Source organism: Haplochromis burtoni, unplaced genomic scaffold, assembly GCF_018398535.1.
Source record: "Haplochromis burtoni strain Fernald_Lab_line unplaced genomic scaffold, NCSU_Asbu1 Contig_48, whole genome shotgun sequence".
Lineage (NCBI taxonomy): Eukaryota > Metazoa > Chordata > Actinopteri > Cichliformes > Cichlidae > Haplochromis > Haplochromis burtoni.
The window spans coordinates 1216543-1237823 of record NW_024582409.1 but is presented as its reverse complement, the minus strand read 5'-3'; the positions used below and the strand labels follow the sequence as shown (position 1 = coordinate 1237823).

The 21281-nt window shown below is 41.8% G+C and overlaps 1 protein-coding gene across 1 annotated transcript; it reads left to right on the top strand.

Moving 5' to 3' along the window:
* Positions 1-90: 90 nt before the first annotated feature.
* Positions 91-18228, top strand: LOC106632280 (ras-related protein Rap-2a). Its single transcript, XM_005921425.3, has 2 exons — positions 91-1549; positions 13334-18228. Exons 1-2 carry the CDS (start codon positions 1236-1238, stop codon positions 13569-13571), a joined length of 552 nt encoding a protein of 183 aa, XP_005921487.1. The 5' UTR covers positions 91-1235; the 3' UTR covers positions 13572-18228.
* Positions 18229-21281: the final 3053 nt, after the last annotated feature.

Here is a 21281-nt window from a genome sequence, read left to right as displayed (position 1 = left end):
GCAATGCATCAGCAGTAGAAACCACGTGTCATCCTCAGTGAGCATGTTTTCATGTTTTTGTGTTACAATTTGTTCAAACAGCTGTCCTGTGAAATTGTATTTATCACTATTAGTGAAAGCTAAAGTAGTCAATTAAAAAGACTTACCTGGCGGTTTCAATTGGAGTGTGTTACATAGCCTGTATTGCTCATTATCAAAGAATAATAAAGGTTTATTATATTTTTTGTTTACAAGGTGAGTGACTTTTCACTCTCGATTCGGATCGCAGCTAAAAAAAATTATTTTTTTTAAATGCAGCGTTACCATAGCAACAGCATCCGGTGCGTTTCACCTCCTCTTGGATACACATCCCCGAGCCGCCTCCGTGATTGGATGAGCTCTCTTTGGATGTCACTGGGGCAACCGAATGATGGGAATTTTAACACATGAACGGAAATGTCGGCGACAAATCTCACTGGCTGCCTCCGTGAGGCTGCCATTTAGGCACGTGTGAGGTGTACAGAAAGCGGAAGCGCCCATTGGGCTGTTCGCGTATCCATCTGACGAAGGAGGATCCACAGGCTTTTCCTTTTTTCTTCTTTTCTTTTTTTTTGGTTCCTCGGTACGGGAGCCGAGTGGGGACCGGCTGGTAACGCAGCGGCCGCGGGTCTCCACCCGAGAGTATGGCGGCTGGAATCGCACTGGAGAGCGGGGGAGAAGCGGAGACATGTCAGAGATGGTGAAACAGAAACAAAGAGACGCAAGTTCTTTAACTGAAAGTCAGGGCACTTTAATTTGGGAGAGTTTCTCTAAGGCGGTCTACAGCTTAATAAATCGCGCCTGCAGTTCATTCCGAGGCTAAGCCAGCGTTTTCCCAGCGTCCTCGATGGAGCAAGTTTGTTTTTTTATGAAGTACAGAGAGGGGTGAGCTAAGCAGATGAACACCCGCACGTTCAACATCATCGGGCGAGCTTCTTTTTCTCCCTTTGCGCATTTTTCGGACACTTCCAGTCCTCGGATGCTCGTATAACTGTCAGTGTCTGGCCTGCATGGGGGGAATATCTACAATGAAATCCATCTTGGGGTGCCGAGTCTTTGTGCTCTGCCATAGCTGAGCAGCAGCGAACAAGACTGTGTTATTGACAGCCCGTTCAGAATGGGACACGAATGGTGAGCGTGATTCGCACTGGAGCATTTTGCGTTGATTTCAATGACGCGCGGAGATTGATACCTTACGACTTGATTTAAATCCCACGATGCGCGAGTATAAAGTGGTGGTCCTGGGCAGCGGTGGGGTCGGGAAATCCGCCCTCACTGTGCAGTTTGTGACCGGGACGTTCATTGAAAAGTACGACCCCACCATAGAGGATTTTTACCGCAAGGAGATCGAGGTGGACTCCTCGCCCTCGGTGCTGGAGATCCTTGACACCGCTGGGACCGAACAGTTCGCCTCAATGCGCGACCTGTACATCAAAAACGGTCAAGGATTCATATTGGTCTACAGCCTTGTCAACCAGCAAAGCTTCCAGGACATAAAGCCGATGAGGGATCAGATCATAAGAGTGAAAAGGTTGGTGAAATCATGTGCTGGGGAAAAAAAGAGTAATTTCCATAATTAAGTGTGGCTGTTGGGGGTTGTTTTTCACAAATATATGCTGGACTCATGGGCCCTGTAGTTTCAGGATAGGTCTCGGCCTGCTTGGAGATGTTATGCATCTTTAAGGCAGCAACACTCCATGCCTATTATGGTATTCCAGGTCTCACCCCTATTTCTTGCCCCCATGCCTCTGACCCAGCAGATTAAGTTCCTGCAGACGTTCTAATGTCTCACTTAAGTGTTTACTAACAGGACAACAGTGCTGATCCTTCCTACCCCTCAGCTCTGCGAAGACACGTCTGTCTTCCTGTCAGAGCAAAACAAAATAGTGTCAGCGATCTGCCAAGCTGCTGTCTAGTGCCACTCGGTGTCCACTGGATGCTGCAACCTTTGCGAGACACCCAACTGGGAATACCCAGGATTCAGTGCAAGAGAGGCTCTGCAGAGAGCTTTCAAGAAAGAGTGGCTGAAAAAAACAAAAAAAGCTGCGGGACTGTTGAAAGCACAGATCTGCAGAGGAGTCACCGTGTTTTTAATTAAGAAGCTGCACAAGCTGTTTAGGAAGAGCAGCACAATGGAAAGCCTGATGTCTCAGAGCTGCTGCACAGATGATCCAGATATGAGGTCACCACAGTGAGCTGCTGATTGATACATGGGAGAGGTTAGCTGAGGCTGCGTGGAGCTGTCATGTTATTGGTGTTCCTTTGCTCTAGGCCAATGTACTGTGCAGATACACTGTACTGTATGCTCTATGCTCACCTGCTGACATAGCATGAGATTATAAAACTCATCCGATTGGTTAATGTCCTGTATTTGTTAGCTCCGCTTCGGCGTTCCAGTGTGCAGGCACTGTGCGCTGGGCTGCGACTGTGTGGGTTCATCAGTCACTGTAGGTGTCAATGGATTTGTTACAGTTAGTTCAGAGAGTCAAATAGGCTCCGGAGAGAATAAGAAGAACCCTACTGAAATCAACTTATAGTTAATACCATTTAATAATCTTGTTATTTACTATATGCTGTAGTTGGATAAGGTTTTTGTCCCTCCCTTGTCACAGTTCTTCCACTCTTCCACCTCAAAATGAAATATAATCATGCTGTGGATGTTTATTTTTATAGGTTGTCTTTAGTTTTTGTCACTTAATTGGATTTAGACCCTTTTTTTGTCAAATGCACCTTCTAAACAATCCTATTATTATGTGGCTCCCGATGAAAGAATGAGGTCAACATGTTTCTCCCATGCGAGTTGAGTACGAGTAGAGGTATGTTGCTGCGCGAGCGTGTGTCGTCCTGTATGTAAATGGTGTGCGCGTGCGCTCACGGGGCAGATGCAGCCAGGCTTTTGTGTTTTCACACCTAACACTGAGTCTGGTGCCGTTGTCTGATATGACAGCAGAATTTATTTTCCGTAGCAGAAAGATCGCGCTCCACAACACTACTCCCACACAGCAGTTAATTTGGTGCTGGGCTTCATGGGGAGTTAGACATCTAAAACTTAGGATTGTGCTTTTTTTTTTCCTTTAAAAATGTCATATTCAATGCGATTATTAAGCTGTGACCTACATTTTGTATGCACTCCTGCTTTCAGAAAGTTGGCTCTGAATGGCAGCGCGCACATTTCCTTCGGTTATTCAGACTTTTTCTAACATCAGCAGAAATCGACCTTGTTTGCTACTAACCTTGCAACGAGAAACATTTCATTTAAGACCCCGAAAGGCTTGCTTTTACTGTGCTCCCTGCTCCTCACCCATTCCGGCAGGATTAATAACAGCTTCTAATGACTGCAGCTGCATTAAGGTGACTTCTTTGTTCCTGAAAAGTGTTGGAATATCTTGTAAATATTAAACAGCGCTCATTCTGTGCTGCTACATCAGTACAAAGACTGGTGACCAGATTGCACACGGGTAAGAAATCCAAATTCAGTGCATCCTGTGTCTGTTGCATAGTTTGTCCATCAGAAGACACGCTGCAACTTCACTGTTGGCAAAATACATACACAGCAGTGTATGTGAGGAGAAAAACACTGGAATAACCAATGGCTTCACGTTGTTCTGGGGACGTACAAGTGGCAGTAGCATCATGAGTAACACGCTAAAGCTCTACCAGAGAATGTAAAGAGGACTGCAAATGTACATTATGTAACTAATGGAGTTTTCTATTCTAAAAGTAAATGCATTCATTGCGTTTGTTAAGCCTTATGTGTCCCATTGGGTAACTGCAAATGTAAACAGAAACTGTCACACTATCATATTTAACTGGATAAGTACTAAGACTGTCTGATATGATACCCAAAATTAGCAGTGTATTCTGGGCCTTTCAATACTTTTTTACAGGGAACACTGAGGACTCTGAATGCTTCACTAATTTGCACTGAATTTCATCATTTGCATAGTGAGGAACGTGTCACAGAAGGCAATGAAGAAGTTACAGTTTATGCTCATAAAGACATTTCATCATTAAGACATTTTTGAATTGCTCGTTTGCTTTCCTGACTGCAAGGAGACATGCTTTTGTTCACAGCTAAAATGCAACACGTTCGGGCATGTTCTGTCGAAAGGCATTGTGGGAAATGCTGTAAATGACTACTGGCAGTAGGAAAAACAAAGTAAAGACATGACTATTATCATGTAGATTGATGAGATAACTTACTGGTAACATTAGAGAGGAAAAGGGTGTGATTATCCTTTTAAAACACCCGAGTGAAGCACTCACAGGTTTCTCAGGCAAATCCTGTCAGCAACTGTGTGAACAGCATTGGCGTTGTTTTTGTTTTCCCTCTCTGTTGCTCCTCACTAACAAAACACCGATGACCGGTCACGACCGTATCGCCCGTCGCTCAGGTCAGAGGCGCTGCTGCGTGTCGCTCTCACTCTGAACCCTGTCAGCTTCTATCAGTGCCCGCTGATAGCAGCACAGGCAGGCGTTAGCACAGGGGCCCTGAGTGGACATGATTACACCCTGGCCTGCCTGTGCTCACTGGGGACCTCGTCGCTCCACACTTCAGCTGCAGTTAGCTATATACCAGGGATGTTGTGATTGGTGACTTCAGAGAGTAGAAATACAAGTACCGTGTGAGGGTAGTGAGGAAGAAAGTGGTGAAACAGGATAGCATAATAAACCCTGCTGTTGGCACTGCAGTGGTTGTTGCTGTTGCTGGGCCCTCTGCACATTTATTCATTTTTTACATTTTTTAAGTTTTCAAGTACTGCAGTTCTGAACTTTTCTCGATGTCACCTGACGGAGGTTCCTGCGAGAATGTAAATCGAGCAAGCCAGCTCCCAAGGACAAGGTCCATGTGATGTGGTTTTTGTCTATTGGGAAAACTGGGGAAATGAATAAAGCTAAAGGTCAATACTGATTACTTCACAATGGCTTGGCTATAAAAAAAAGTGTTGTGAGTACTTCACCTCCCTGAGAAATTTTGAAACACCAGCAAGTTGTTTCTCATCTGTTTTAAAAGTCACAACTTCAAAAAGGATCAAACTAGTTCAGCTGGTGGGACATTAACTCACCTCATAAAGCAAGTAAAGTTTTTGCAGCGCTACCAGTATGCAGTCATTTATTCTGTTGTATCGCAGCGTGACGGTTCCGGGTTAAATCTCCTGGCTAGCTGAGCTCCTTTCTGTTGTGGAGTTTCCATGTTCCCTCTGCGTCTGTGCAGGTTCTCTCCGGGTATGCCAGCTTTCCTCCACAGTCCAAAGAAGTGCATTTTAGATTCATTTGTGATTCCAAATTAGCTGTACCATAGGTGTAGATGTAAGCACGAATGATTGTCTGTCTCTGTGCGTTAGGTCTGTGATGGATTGATAATCTATCCAAGGTGTACTCCATCTCTTGCCCAAGGACAGCTGCAGTAGGCTCCAGCACCCCCACGAACCTGAACTGGATAAGCAGTTGAGAAAATGGATGTATGGATAGATAGTGTGGTAGTGTTGCCAATAGATTAGATATCCCACACAGATAGTCCGCTGTCATTAGTTGTTACATTGTAAGCCATATGTCACTAAACATCCAATGTTCCATCAGGAGTCGAGTCAAACTATCACTGCACCAAAAATACGGATCCTTTAGGGGGGAAAAAACCTCGTTAGCCCATGCATAACTCATACATCAAAATATAGACAATTTTCAGTCTTTGAGATACAGTACTGCAATATTTGGTTACAGATGTAAAAGTAAATAGTAAAGTAAACCGAAATTTTTTTTAAAATCAACACAAATTTGCATGCAATAACTTTCTTAATACTGTGTGATTGTTCAGAGAAATGCAAAAATGTAATAATAATATGCTCTTAATAAATATATATATATATATATATATATATAGGCTGTGTAAAGATGCCCCAGAGACAATCCAGCACATAACAGCAGGGTGCAAGATGCTAGCAGGCAAGGCATACATGGAACGCCACAACCAAGTGGCCGGCATAGTGTACAGGAACATCTGTGCCGAGTATAACCTGGAAGTCCCGAGGTCAAAATGGGAGATGCCCCCAAGGGTGGTGGAGAATGACCGAGCTAAGATCCTGTGGGACTTCCAGATACAGACGGACAAAATGGTGGTGGCTAACCAACCGGACATAGTGGTGGTAGACAAACAGAAGAAGACGGCCGTAGTGATCGATGTAGCGGTTCCGAATGACAGCAATATCAGGAAGAAGGAACACGAGAAGCTGGAGAAATACCAAGGGCTCAGAGAAGAGCTCGAGAGGATGTGGAGGGTGAAGGTAACGGTGGTCCCCGTGGTAATCGGAGCACTAGGTGCGGTAACTCCCAAGCTAGGCGAGTGGCTCCAGCAAATCCCGGGAATAACATCGGAGATCTCTGTCCAGAAGAGCGCAGTCCTGGGAACAGCTAAGATACTGCGCAGGACCCTCAAGCTCCCAGGCCTCTGGTAGAGGACCCGAGCTTGAAGGATAAACCGCCCGCAGGGGCGTGCTGGGTGTTTTTTATATATATATATGTTTTACATGCATAACAGTGAAGGGACCTAGCTTGTTAACAAGACCATAACATGCTAATTATAAAGTTTCTAACACTGGTTTTACATATTTTAAATAAGCTATGTTTGCGGTCAGTGAATGCCCAACTGGATCATTTGTATGTAACCTGATTTGTGTTTATCTTTTATTTTCTCAAAACAATCCCACTTTTCTGGATTTCATTTTATATTGATGCCCACATAGAGCCCACTGTGATCCTAAGTGGGCCAGACCAGTGAAACTCCCCTTTATCAGTGTAAGTGTAAGACGTGCCATTTCAGAACTGTGTCTCAGTTTTTCTACGTGAAAGAAATGCTGTGGAGGAAAATGAAAGAAATCGGTCAGCGTGACTTAAATTGCCACAAATAAATGAAAGCTATATAAAAGTTCTAGTAGATCATTGCCCAGACTGTCCATAATTATAAAGTAGAAAGGTTTTGTTAATTCACAAAAAGCTTCTTTTTTTAACTGTGGAAGCATTGTAACAAACAAACAAAAAAAACTATTTCTACCGACCATAGTGGAAAAAGAAGAACTTTTTTGTCGTTTAACTGTTTATCTGTTACTTAATTCCTTTGGTGTAGTACTAATGGTGATGGGGGAGCTCTTTATCAATAGGAAAGGCTGTAAAACCATTAAAATACACTTTAAATTCCAAAATCTATGTCCTCCTTCACTTCTTGTCTAATGACCTGGATTGGAGGCTTTACCGGGCTGATTCTGGTCCCCAAGCCTTATGTTTGACAACCCTGTTGCAGAGTGTGAGACTTTATGTAAGTTTTTTTTTCCTGCAACAAACCTCAAGTGTCCACGAAATCAGACCCTCTATTTCAATTAATGTTTAGCGGACTAATTGTCAGGCAGGCCTGCTTGCTAAATTAAGAAATGTGACAAACCTTTGCATCTTACCACTGCCACTGTGAGTTAAGGTGGAATACCAGCTGAGCAATTAATTTAAAGCACCATTGTGTCTAAGCCTCAGAGCCCGGGGACGTGCATGAGAAGTGCATGTTAGCAGAACAGAGAAACAAAGAACAAAAAAGCATTAAATATGATCCAAAGTAGTGATCAGTCATTTCTGATGTACACTGCTTTTTTCAGATTATTCCAGGTTTGTGGCTTGTTAAGGGAGCAGGACAAGTAAACAGCTTGGGAGTCAGCAGCGCAAAACTGAGCCAGGAAACATAGCCAGGAAACATAAAAGCTATTATATTGCACACTCTGTTTAGATGGTATTCTGGTAATTAATTACACTGTTCAGCTGTTGCAGAACTCCTGACGTGTGTTCATTCTCCGATCTTTTGTTACATTGTACCTTAGCGAGAGTTTCAGTGATTTTTTGGTTATTTACCAAGTTTTACTGCGATTATTGTAACAAATCTCCATAAAAATCCCTTAAGAGCTGAAGGTGGAAACTAATAATCTCCTTTATGCATCCTAATTGTTCTTTTATTGTGAAGTATGCCGTCAAACTGAATTTTTTTCTGGTGGTCCAGTGAGATTTCTGACTAACTGTTTCATCTTTTTTTCTATCATGAGGTTGATACTGACAGTATGATAAAAGGGAAATATCGTCCTTTACAGATATGAAAGGATAAGGGCCGTATTTTCCGGTTAGAACTTTTCAATGAATTATTCAAAGCGTATTACTGACCGACTGTTCAACCCGGACAAATTTCTACTAAAATGGTACTTGCATTTTAGATGTTTGGCCGTGTACTTCATAAGAGAAGTAATTTGTGTCAGACAGCATAATCACCCACAGAGACCTGCTAGTGTGCCAGAGTATTGCTGTGATAAATCAGATCCAAGGAAATCTGTACAGTCTGTCAAGTTCAGTACTCATTTATCTTGTCCATTTTGGCGCTTCTTGGCCAGTGTGTTTATCATCAGTAAACGGGGTCGATTTTTGAAGGCTTTGGGAAGCAAATAATGAATTCTCATAACCATCCCAAACAGAATTAAAGTGTTTTACTTGTCATATATTATTGCTTGTTTTAAAGGGAAAATCTTTGCATTCTTGCCGTGGGTCAAAGAAGCCATTCCTGATTAAATCTTTCGGTGCCCTAATGTGGCAAAAAGAGGAGCTTTGTGCTGCCTTCTGACTCAGCTCAATTCTCTCCCCTGGCTAAACTGAAGACGCTCTACAAAAATGCTATTCGCAGGGAAGGGGTGCCCAGCACACAGCCTTTCCTGCCTGCTGCTGCCCCGAGTCATAACCAGTGGCTCTTGGGCAGCCGGTTTCTACCGTCTGTCAGCAAGGCCTGTGTGAGTTGATCTGCATCATGCATTATTGATAAGCTGTGTCTGAGCAAGCTTGAATGGATGTTTGCAGTCTGAGTGTTCCACTGCCTCTGGCATCAGGCTCACAAGCCGAAGGCTAAAGAGCGACATGTTGTTTGTGCTGTTTGTGTCACAGCAAAAACGAATCCCGCTCAGTAATTCGTTTGGCCTGTGTTTTCTGCAACAGTCGAGCCTTACTTTCTTGTATCAGCCACCAGTGGTTGGCCGACAACCTTAACGCCGAGTCTCTGTGAGCCTTAGTATCCATGGCAGCCTCTGTCTCACACCTCCTTGGACTGCTGCTTTTCTTCTCTGTTATTATGACTATATATAGACCCTTTCTTCTTTGGGTCCAGATGCCTTTGTGCTGTGTTCCTGTAATGATGAGCCCCAAACGAGCTGCATAAGTTGCAAACAGCTGACCAAAAAAAGCATGTGGCACACTCACACACAGTTTAATGTGATTTTAAGATACTTCTGCTGTTTGGGACAACAAAAATAATGAAGTTAGGGGTTTTTTTGTTTGTTTTTTTACTAGATGTTTTACACTTTAGCACTTTTTTAACATAGCAAGTGATCGTCAGTTTAGCAAAATAGGGATTACCAGGGTTGATATTATTGCACTGTGAAAAAGAGCCATTGCACAAGCCACTGTTGTGCAATGTGCTTTATCTTTGTAACGCACAAATCTTGTTAAATCAAGCTAAAACTGAGGTTTCTCTTCTAATTTACAAACAGTATAAAAACCTCAGCAAGAGTTTAGCTGTCACCTGAGAAAGCAGCATGCCAAAAACAAAAGGAATCAGTTTGGACACACAAAGGAGGAGATGGGTGCACAAAGTTTTCACTGGAGTGAGAAGTATCATCAGGAACTTCAAAGACAGTCACACAGCAAAGAAAAAGCATGGCAAGAGGTAGAAGTTAAAGATTTCAAAGAAGCTGGAAAGAAAACTAGTGAGAGACCCCAGAACAACTGCCAAGAGTGAATCTTAGCCAAGTCGAGATCTGTCTTACGTACAATCACTCGAACTTTGAAGGGACTTTGAAGTTGCAGAGCAAGAGAAAGTCCACTCGTGCAGAGGAGACACTTTGAGCTCTTTGGCCACAGAGACTCTGCTTATGTTTGGAGAAAGAAGGCAGAAGTACACCATCCCTACTGTGAAACACATAAGTATTATGGTGTGGGAATGCTTTAGTTCAGCTGGAACTGGGAATCTCGTCAAGGTGGAAAAAAACTCCAACTAGTCAGCAGCAAAATTGGGTCCGGGTCATCGCTTTGTCTTCCAACACAACAATAACCCAACATATGTAGCTCCTGGTGAAGAACTACCTTAAGAAGACCAACGTGAACATTTCTGATTTAAAATGTGTGGAGTAAGCTGAAGAGTAAGGTCCATGCCAGGGTCCGTGTACATGTAGCTTCACTTCTTCATTGTTTCACTTCATTCCACTGCTTCAAAAAAATTAAAGGAACACGTTACTATTTAAATTTGAGGATGTGAGTTGACTAATAACTGGTGAGTTGAAAATCTGTTCGATAAAATTCTAAAAACCAACACGTGAAATAACAGAAAAACGTGCCTTCTTTGTTGCGATAATATGACTTTTTTCGCTTCTACTTTAACCGTACCACTGTTGTCCATGGAAACAACTTCAACATAAGGTTTTCTATTGTGTAGGTTTTGCCCTCCTGAACTGAACTGAAACCAGTTTTGAACTGTGGAATAACCTCAGTGCTTCTGTCATATTTGCTGGGTTTGTGCAGTTTAGAGCAGAAAAGCGAGAGCTTGTGTGAAACAGCATCTGATGGTACAAGATACATACCTCTTTGAGTGATTTAGAGTGGGAGACAAACAACAGCTGAATGGAGGACCTACCAAAATGGCATCATTAGCCCAACTAAACACAGAGGCCCTTTTAAATGGATGCAGCTGTAAAAGTAAAGATTTTGCCTTTCAATCTGCCCACCCACAGCTATGCTTAGTGTTTGGGGGTTTTTCAGTGAAGGTGGGAAAGGGAATTTAAGGTTCAAGGCTAAATATAACCTACCACCAACTAGATCCAAAGAAGTTTTCAGAAAAATCACAGCCTTGCTGTTTTTACTGACACCAGGAATGCAGCGAATGAGAACTTAGGCACGACATGCTGAATGTTAAAGTTGAGAAGCATAACATGTTGTTTCTCATTCAGCTTGCCTGCCTAGCTCAACACTTTTGGTCACACACCGACCGACCGACCTCAGAGATTGTCTCTTAAATTCAGGTAGCTCCTCTCGGCTCATCCTGGGAACAGAACGGGATAGTTGAGATTAAAGTTCGCTGGATAATGTATTCATGGGTAGATCAAAGTCGGCTAGTTTAAGCTTATTTAACGCTGAAACCTGCAGCCCCCCTTACCTCTGAGAAACGCTCTGGCTGCTCAGCCTGGAAAGGCTTCACAGTAGTCTCCAGCCTCCCCGTCTTTTCAACAGCAGCCAGTTCTTTCTTTACCAGTTTATTATAACAAACATGGATGATATTAATTTTGGTGAATAACTTAAAGGCATCTATAATTCACAGAGCGAGTGCAGAATTTGAAAATCCTAATGATGCTGACAGGTGCTCGGGTTAAATTTGACTGTGCTGTGAAGTGTGAAGTGAACACAGACGTTTAAACTTGGTTCAAACGACAGGTCCGACAGATGGAAAGCGCCCCCTCGGTCGTTTTGCATACTGATAAGCATGAAAGAAATAGCAACCTGTTGTTTAAAGGATGCGAATACGCATGATCTGCTATCTCTCTGATGTTTTTGAGCTTTGTTATCTCCTCTGATGTGTACAAAGTGCCTCAGAAGCCCGCCATGTACCCCAATATCAAAACTGATGTAGTGATCATATTGGTGGAAATGCATCTCAGCTGCTTCTTTTTAAGTAATTATAGAGCAGCCTATTTATTTTAACCGACCGCATCCTCTGGCTGTCCCCAAAGTAGTCCAGTTCCACAGTGACATTTTGTGCTTTAGCTACGTGCCAAGGAGTTCAGAGCTCAAAGGATTATGGCCACTTCCTGCCCTCAGGGGTCACAGCTATAGTACCCGTTTCCTCTGCTGTACTGGGTCAGGCTTTACATTTAGTGTTTAGATGAAGCTGGTGACGCTCTGGTTCTTGATCTGAAAAAAGCTTCCTCCCACACTCAGAGTCCACTCGTATGCTAAAGTGGAAACACTTTTATCTTTATCCTTCTTGCGACCTTTCAGTCAGAACGAGCCCACCTCTTTCACCCAGCTGAGCTTTTCAAAAATAACCACCGAGATCCTTTTTTTCAAAGATCCAGGCTTGTTTTGTTAGAGAGATTGGAAAAGATAAAAGATGGAAAGATGTCAAAAAGGGATTAAACAGAGGCTGAGAATTGATGTTAATTTAATGGTCACGTGACTGGATAATGTAGCAAATGCAAAACTGGTATATTAAGAAAGAATTATGCTGCTGATAACAGTAACAGCTTTTTGGATGAAACCACCAACTCCCAGTATAATAAACTGGAGAAACTGAATAGAGGCTGTCGTTGTTATGGAAACCTTTTCTCTTAGGTTTCAATCACTCCAGCCATGCGTGCATGTTAGTTCACGTGAGTTCAGCAAGCTCAAACAGTGGCCATGATGTAAAGTCCACATAGGCTTTTTAGGTTGAATCTTCCGTTGATAGTGGTGATAATCATCATAAATATTTTGCTAGAGGTGCTGACTCAGTGGTTAGCATTTTTACATTTGCCCAATGATAATTCAGTAACCCAGTAAAGATGCTTTCTTACCTATTGCCTATTGCTTCCAGCCTCTTTTTAAGAGGCTATTATACTTTTTTTCTTATTGTCTATCATACTTGTACTGTTAAAATAGTGGATGCACTTATTAAACAAGGCCAAAGATTCAAATAATGATATCGGTGTCTGCCCTGGAAATCAATGTGAGCCAAGAGCTTTGGCTTCAGATGCTCACTTAGAGATATTAGAGGTGGGGTTTTTTCTATTCTTTGCTCTGTATGTTGTGACTGGCCATCTCAGCCCCACCCACCTGTTCTTCAAACCTTCTGTTTGCATGGGACAGCCAATCAGGAGAGGTCAACTGTAAGGAAAAAGTGTTTGGAACAGTTTGTTCTAGATACACGATGAACTGAGGGGCTGCACTAATGCCCACTATCAGATAAATAAAGATGATCCTAAATTCCATTATGCAAAGCTACTTTAGTAGAATAAAAATATGGAGCTTGAAATAAATGTGTCAGATCTCCTTTAAATAATTATGATTTTTGTAAGTGCAACAGATGAAGGTTTTAGTCACTGTGCGCTTTTTTTTTTCTTATTTAGAATTTGCTAAAACCAAGTTCTGAAAGGGGAATTGCCTTTCTTTTCACTTTTATGGGAAAAACATAATAAAATAAAAAGCTCTGATTTGCCACACATGCAGCAGTTGCTTTTTCTTTGTGTCTGACAAACTGACGTCGGTCTGTGTGTGCTTTCAGGTACGAAAAGGTTCCCGTTATCTTGGTGGGGAACAAGGTGGACTTGGAAAGCGAGAGGGAGGTATCATCCAGCGAAGGTCAGGCTCTAGCCGAGGAGTGGGGCTGCCCGTTCATGGAGACCTCGGCTAAGAGCAAAACTATGGTAGACGAACTGTTCGCTGAGATCGTTCGGCAGATGGACTACGCCGCTCAGCCAGACAAGGACGACCCCTGCTGCTCCTCTTGCAATATACAATAGCCCTGGGGAGGGGGGGGGAGGGGGGAGGGGGTACCAGGAACAGACCAGGCAAAAAGTCCACTTAGAGGGAACTTGTTTGACTTGCAGTGGACAGATACACACTTAGACACACACATGCACATGCCGATTAAACTGAAGATGAATTCACAGTTGAGCGCAATGGATACCAAGTCAGTGGAGCATAACATTTGCAGTGACACGATTAATAAGAATAATAACACGTGAGTAATGCGTACATTTTGAATGAAAATTGCCAGGAATTTGCCGCAAAGGTAATTGACAAATGACAAACAGAACATGCCCTCGCCTTATTTTACACTTTTTTGTTTGTTTGATTGTTGTTTAAGTTATTCCGTTATGAGGAAGCAAATATTGTCAGCAAAGAATAACAGATCGGGATCTTTATTCATTATAGCTTCCTAAAAAATCTGCTAGAAATAACTGTTGTTATTGCAGTTTTCAGACACACCACTGAGACGCATTTCCTGTTACCATGACTCTGTTGCAAGTAGCTGCTGAACACACATAACAGATTTCTGAAGAAGCATTTGATTTCCATTATGTACAATGTTGCTCCCAGTTTAATTCGAGCAGAGGTTGGCGGAGGGTTTTTTTTTTCTACTCATCACAGGGCTGAACCAAAAAGGTTCCCTGAAAGCGCCTCAATGTTCTTAGTTTTATTTTTTCTGCTGTTCAAAAAAAAAAAAAAAGAAAGGAATGGAGAGAAAAAGGATAAGTCGGTGTCTTTCTTTAAAAAAACAAAAACAAAAAAACAACGGTGCAATCATCTCTTTCCTATTTTCTCACTTTGAGATATGATAGTAAGCATAGCGGAGTCTTTCACATATCGTGTGATGTTTTGTTTTCCTCTCCGGGAGACTCTGACAGCAGATTGCTGAGTAGTAATATAAGTAACCGCTTCATCCTGACGGGACAAAGAGCGATTTCAGTGTTTGAATATCTCCGCAGACCGTCTCTCCAAACTCTTTTCAGGAATGGGTGACATTTAAAGTGAAGATGCCAACATTTGTCATACTTTTTTTTTCTTTTCGTCCTCTGGTATCAATATGAAATGTGGCGCTCCACAGTGATGCCATCCTTCATGTGCTCAGAGTATTCAAATTCATAGTAACAAATAGCACCGACGGAGGCGGCGGTGATAATAAGAATAATAAATGGTAGTGTAAATATTTTGTATGGAAAAAGTGCCAGCTCCTATGAAGACACTGACTCAACACATGTGGAACTGTCAACTGTATGCATGGCTAGTGAACAAAAAAAAAGGACTCTTATTGTCTGAGATTACTGTAGGCTGTGGAGAAAAAAAACGTGCAAATCAAACACATACATGTCTGGATCTGGACACTGTCTCAACTGTACATCTATGTTGCCACGGGAAGCAGACTTTCCCCGTGTGACCATTTTCATTGTTGATTTTATATTTTTTTATGTGGCCATTTACTCTTTATCCCTCTCTGAATGGTGACACTGTTACATTTGACACCTAAACAATAAAAGTGCGTTCAACACTATCAGTGCGACTGGCGAGCTTCAGTGAAATTAACTGAATGGGAGGAAAAATGTGGCTTATATTTTAATCTCTTCTTTTTTTTTTTTTACAAATCAACAATTTGTAGTTTTCTGTTCAGCTGTGAGACAACTATTCTAATTGTATATATGATATCCAATTTGGATATACAGTGTCATTGTTTATTTGTTTATATCATCATCAGTTTTAAAACTTTGCCTGGCATGATGAAAATTTGTCACATGCACTACTATTTTTCCTTCACCAGCGTTAGCCGAGCACAGTACTGAGAAAACTATTGCTGAAGATCAACTTGCATTTGCCTACTTTGCCTGTGTCCAATCAGGTAATCAGGCTTTCAGACTTCCTCAAGTCTGAAAGCTGCGTCTTCCTGTTGAAAGTTTTGTACTGTTTTTAATTCATATTCATTATTTTATTTATTGTCTATGTTTTACACGTATACAGCCTGACTCCCTGGTAATTTGACCAATCGTAGCTTTGAATGTGTAGGGAAGCAGATTAAGAAGCTGACTGGTTGATTGGTGTGTCACTGTAGGTCATCTGGTTAAGCAGGCAGTCCATATGCCAAAGGCTAATGCTGGGGCCTGTGTCTGGCCGTGGCTTGCGTGTCATTCCCCTGCACTCTTTCATTTCTTTCTTGTCAACGCTATCTGGCCTAATAAAGGTTAAAAGCAAAGGGACAGGGGTGATGACTACATCCAAAATCACATTATTCTGTACTAATACAATAAGGAGTAGATAAAGCTTTATTTTGACTCATTTTGAGTCATATTGAGAGGTGTAGAGTTGCTCAGGCTGATCTGTGGAAACAAAAACCGCCTTAAAAACAGCCACATAAAAAACCACCAAAGCAAAGGTAAGTGAAATGACCCAAAACAACCTGTAAGAAATCCAAACAATTCAGTGTTCTTATATGTGGAGTTTGGGTGCATTAAAATATCTGTGTTCGGGGTTTCGTTGGATCTCTACTCCAGTCTTGTCAGGAGGAGAAACTGTTGACTCCCACCTGCAGGACTCAAAGATAATTGCAAAGCGTCGTCTCGTTAGTCCAGCAGCACATTGTTCTTACCAGATTGCAAAAAGGATCCAAAATCATTTGCTGTGATTTTGAATCGAACTCATGCAATGTGTGTGGTTTCTGGATTCACTGGGACAGTCAGGGTGGGTTTTTTTACAGTCCAGGCTGGTCTGAATATGCCAGTACATGTTCTTACTGTTTGTGAAGGCACTGATCTTTCTGTTATTTAATTTTGTGCCATACGCACTCTTCAGCATCTGTGTGGAACACAACTGAGTGCTACTACTTTGTTCATGTTCTTAATTGGATTTCTTTTTCTCCAGATAATAGTTTTTTTGTAGCAACAGTGAGTCAAAACGCCTCAATCCCCAAAAAATAAAAAAAGAATGACTTCCCTCTGCATTGCATTGGCACCGAGAGAGGAAGAAATAGACTATAATTTATCATGAATTATTACAAAATATTAATATTTAATCCAGCCATTTTTTTAACCTCTTTTAGGTTCATGGGCAGGCTGGATCCTCTGCCGGCTCCCAGCTGACACTGTGTGAGAGGCCTGGTTTTCCTGTACATCCAGTACTTGACAGTCATTTTTGTCTTGAGAGTCATTTAGGTTCACATCCACATCTACAGCCACAATAAAGCATTAACTTAAAACCAAATGGTACTTGTTCAAGTGTTCTTTGAGTAACTAGGATTTCAGTTGCCAAGAGTTCAGATACACATGAGGTAATCCCTCGTGTCAAAGGCAATGCACCAAAAGCTGTATCTGAAGTTATATGGTTTGAGGAGATTGATTTTTTTTTTAATGCTGACTCCTTTTTTTTCCCCCTTAGTTTGCCTCAGTGGGTCTTTGAGATTGTTCTAAATCACTGATGCAGAGTAGAAGTGGCAGTGGGGGGAAACACTAGTTAATAGAGCTGGAGAAGTGAGAGTCAGCATGTCCTCTGAGACGCTTGTCAGCATCCACCTTCAGGCACCTGATGTAAGGACAGTCTCAATCTCTGAGTTGCTTTATCCGCCCTGATGAGACGGTGGGCAGAGGGCTGAAGGACCTGAAGATGATAGGTCTCAGTGGGGTTCATTAGGAAGCAGTATCCCTGTTCAGCAGCAGCCTTTGTGTTTGTGGAAACATTTAGTTAAATGAGGTACAATATCCTTATTGTTCAGTGAAAGAGTTTTAATGAGAATGGATCACCTAATGGCTCGCATGTATCAGCCTAATAGCTGTGGTGCAGTGTTGCCTCATGAACTGTGTTGTGTTTTTTAAATTATCTTTGTGCACTCCCTTTGCCCTTTCCCTCAACTCCTTGCAGAGCTGGAGCTAGAATAACTTTCAAGGAATTTGCGGCAGCGTTGTGGGACGCTGAATTCTCAGCGGGAAACGATGTGGAAAATATAAATAAAATCAGCTTGAAAACAACCCCCCCCCCTCCCGAGTTTCCCAGTGTAGGTGTATGAATTAAATAGGCGCTGACTCATCGTTACCTGCTCTCAGCTCTGTAAGCCAGGGGCTCAGAGGCACAGACATCGCAGCTGTGACACAGCACGCTGTGTTTGTTCCAGCTGAGATCCTCTACATCAGTATGTCAAATGTCAAGAGGAAGAAGAGGGGGCTGAATGAGTCACTCCACCACCAACGCCATCCCCACCTCCCGCAAGGGTGCAGCAGGATATCTGTGTGGGATACAGCAGCAGTACATGGCAAAAAAAAGGCCACATGGTGCTGCTTCAGCCTCTTTGACTCCAGGCCACGCTAAGTTCAGGAGCAGAAGGAACACCCTGTCTGCCAGCCCAGAGGTTTTGAGGATGAAGGAGATTCCAATGCACACACCACACAAAGGAGCCTTTAAATTGCTTTAATCCTCTCATTGATCAGTGGAGCATTAAAGTCTCAATGTGGTCCAGACCGGGGTTGTAATGTGTGGAAATTAGGCTTTTATGCTTCTGCAGCACAGAACAATTGTTTAGATCAATTGGCTCTGATGTGAAAGTGCCTTTAGGGGAATTGCTCTGTCATGATGTGGATCTGCATGCTGTGCTGTCCTGTTTAAGGTATCATCTCGTGCCTGCCTGGGTTTTTTTTTTTTCTTGGTTTTTTTTTGTTTGTTTGTTTATTTGTTTTTCTAGGATTTTAGACCACTGGATCTGCTCATGACTGAACATGCTGAAAGATTATACGCTGCTTGCTCTCTGCCTCAGCTGGAAGTCACCAGCACTGAAGCTGTTATCAACCTACACTCTGTGTTTCATGCCTTTTTATACTGGAAACAGTGTTGATGTGCAGGAGGGGGAAGAAGGAACAAATAGGCTGAGCTGGGACTGTCAGAGGGCCTAATAACTAGGTGTCATGGCAACCAGATGGCAACACATGAGCTGTCAATTTCACAGTCTAATTTGCCGCTGCAACAGAGGAGAGTGTGTGGGGGATGATCTGTTCAAACAATGAAACATTTCTGTGCTGAGCACATGTGTTCATATTCTGGCTTTTAAATATCAGCCATTAATCAAATCAAGTGTATTTATGTAGCTCATTTTAAAACGGACATATGGGGAAAACAGGTTAAAACATTTTGCATCAATAATTCTAAAAGTAAAAATAAAGTAGTAAAAGAAAAAAGGCAAGGAGAAACATAAAAATCCATAATATTAATCAAATCATAACAGCACATGAAACAACACATGTACATATAACGGCAAATCTACACTGTGGATCCCTCTAAAAAAACTGTAATGGATTTAACACGACTGTGAAGCTGGGTTTAAGAAATAAGTGTTTAAACTTTTAGAGCGTGTTTAGCACCACCTTGTGCCAGTATAGAACGTGACGTCACGTGGTTGGTTGGTTGCAGCTAAGAGACTTCATGAGTTTATGTTAGCTAACAAGTGACAGAACTGATAACTCTGTAAAACAAGCAAACTAAAACTGAAAAGCAGTCTAGGGGAGTCACTTTTGTACTGCCTATGGCTGTAGCAGTGAGTTTTATGGTTAAAAAAATAATAATAAAAAACAGGACATACAGTCCACTTTCACGCTCTCTTTAGCACTAAGTGGTTTTTCATTGTTAGCTAGCCGCACTGCAATGGACAAATCCGCCTGTTAGCCGTAATGTTAGGGTTTGTAAATGAGGACTATGCTTCAGTCAGGTGCACCTGTGGTTCACCCGGCCGACAAACTGGAGTCTACGCAGATTTTTCATTTTCATACTTACTAGGTCAAACTAATCCCAAACAGCTAGGAGGAAGTTTAAGACTGGATGCATTTTTCATGTTGTTCTCATGCAGATAAATACATTTCTGACTGATGGGATGTCTGCAAAAGCTTTGGAACTAATCACAAATTACCCAGTGCAACTATTGCAACAGAAAGGCCCTGACTGGGTAGTAGGAGAGAAACCAGGCATTATAAGATATTGTGGTCATGAACCAGGAGATGGTGAAGTTATAGAGGATTTGTGGACCAATGATCAGGGACACCTCTGAGTGAAGTCTAGTTGGCAGGTAGAGGAATTACCCTGGATGATTATCTTATCTAACTCTAATCTAATTCTATATATTTGTGTTTTTTTCTCGTCACTCTCCCACAGAGCAAACAGTCACAGCAGATGGCTGTCCTTCCTAAGCTTTATTTGCCAGGAGCTCTTTTTCAAAGAGTTTTTTCCCCCCTTTCTGTCGCCATATGCATGCTCATAGGGGATTCTCTATAGACGTAAATAACAGAAAAGAATACAGATTGTGGTCTTAACAAAGGGGGGTCTTCTATTTGAGCTCCACATGTTTTTGTGTATGTCTGTTAAGCATACATTTTCTGCCATTATGAATGACTCCCAATGTCCTTAATTGTGCTTTTTCATCTTCAGAAGAGTAATGACCACAAGAGATTAGTCTATTAAGAACACTAAGTGCTAGGAAGTGTGTGAATGTTTCACTACCACCAAATAAGATGTGGGTAATGTTAAAAATGTAAGTAATTTTGGCGTGCACACTTTCTGCTTTTTTCCTGAAATTTTCCAATATTCAGTAAATTTAAATATTTAAATATTTCAATTACATGGATTTATACAACAGCTGAAGGATTTTGAGTATTTCTAGTTTGCATCAACACACACTCAGCATAAGCACAGCCAAATATAGTATGTAAATTGGACAAAAACAAATTTATGGGCCTGTGGTTAATGTCGGGGACAGACTCTCTCCTGTGTGTTTCAGTGGAGGGGATCATTTATATCTTAATTCACTCAAGTAGAAGTGTAACAGTAATAACATCTGTTTAATCCTGATGCTTTTGCACATTCACGGCAGTAGGAGAAGCATATTTTTAAAAAATCTGTCTGTTACCTGTCTTTTCCCTTTTTGTTTCTTCTTTAAATAGAGCATGTGAAGAGGCTCCCTCCTGCTGGTTTCCCTCTCTTCTAGAGGTGGAGAACACAGTAGGAGCTGTGTGTAGAGGAGGAAGTCTTGGATAGTCACTCTCTGAACAAAACAGATTTCCCTCCCTCTGCTTTATCAACTGTAACAACTCCATGTGTCTCTTCAGTACAGAAAAGATCTAAAATGTCTTAATATAAATGTAATTTTTAACACCAAAACATCTTAATATTCAGATTCTGATTGAGATCAAAAGGGTATAACTGCTTTTTCTTTGAATATAATTCACAAAGCATGGAAAATCCTAAAAGAGTAACAACCACAGCTGTTGAAACACACATTTCATGAGGGATTCACTCAATTTCAAATATCATCCAAACAGCGATGATGCCTTACGAGAGCTGCAGGAGGCAAATGTGCACTCTAGATAAAAAAAAAAAGCATACAAGTTGCTGATTTACGAAGATTCCTGCTGTAATTACATGAATCAAGTGGTTGTAATTGTCATGCTGCATATATAATGTGCACAGTCCTGTCACATATGCATCCACAGATACAGAGAGTATTATGTTTGGATTTTTTTCTCTTTTTTTTTGAACAAAAAATGAAATAAAATAAAAGCAACTGGGACATTTACTACGCTTCAAGCAGCACAGGCAGGTTTATTTTAAGCAGCTGAACAGTAGTTAGTACTCTAGACACAGAAATGTGTGTGTGTGTGTGTGTGTGTGTGTGTGTGTGTGTGTGTGTGTGTGTGTGTGTGTGTGTGTGTGTG

Bases quoted from the DNA above. Each gene is read 5' to 3' on its own strand.
- LOC106632280 (XM_005921425.3), top strand. From the start codon at position 1,236: ATGCGCGAGTATAAAGTGGTGGTCCTGGGCAGCGGTGGGGTCGGGAAA. The intron at 1,550-13,333 runs GTTGGTGAAATC...GTGTGCTTTCAG, and splicing joins CAGATCATAAGAGTGAAAAG to GTACGAAAAGGTTCCCGTTA.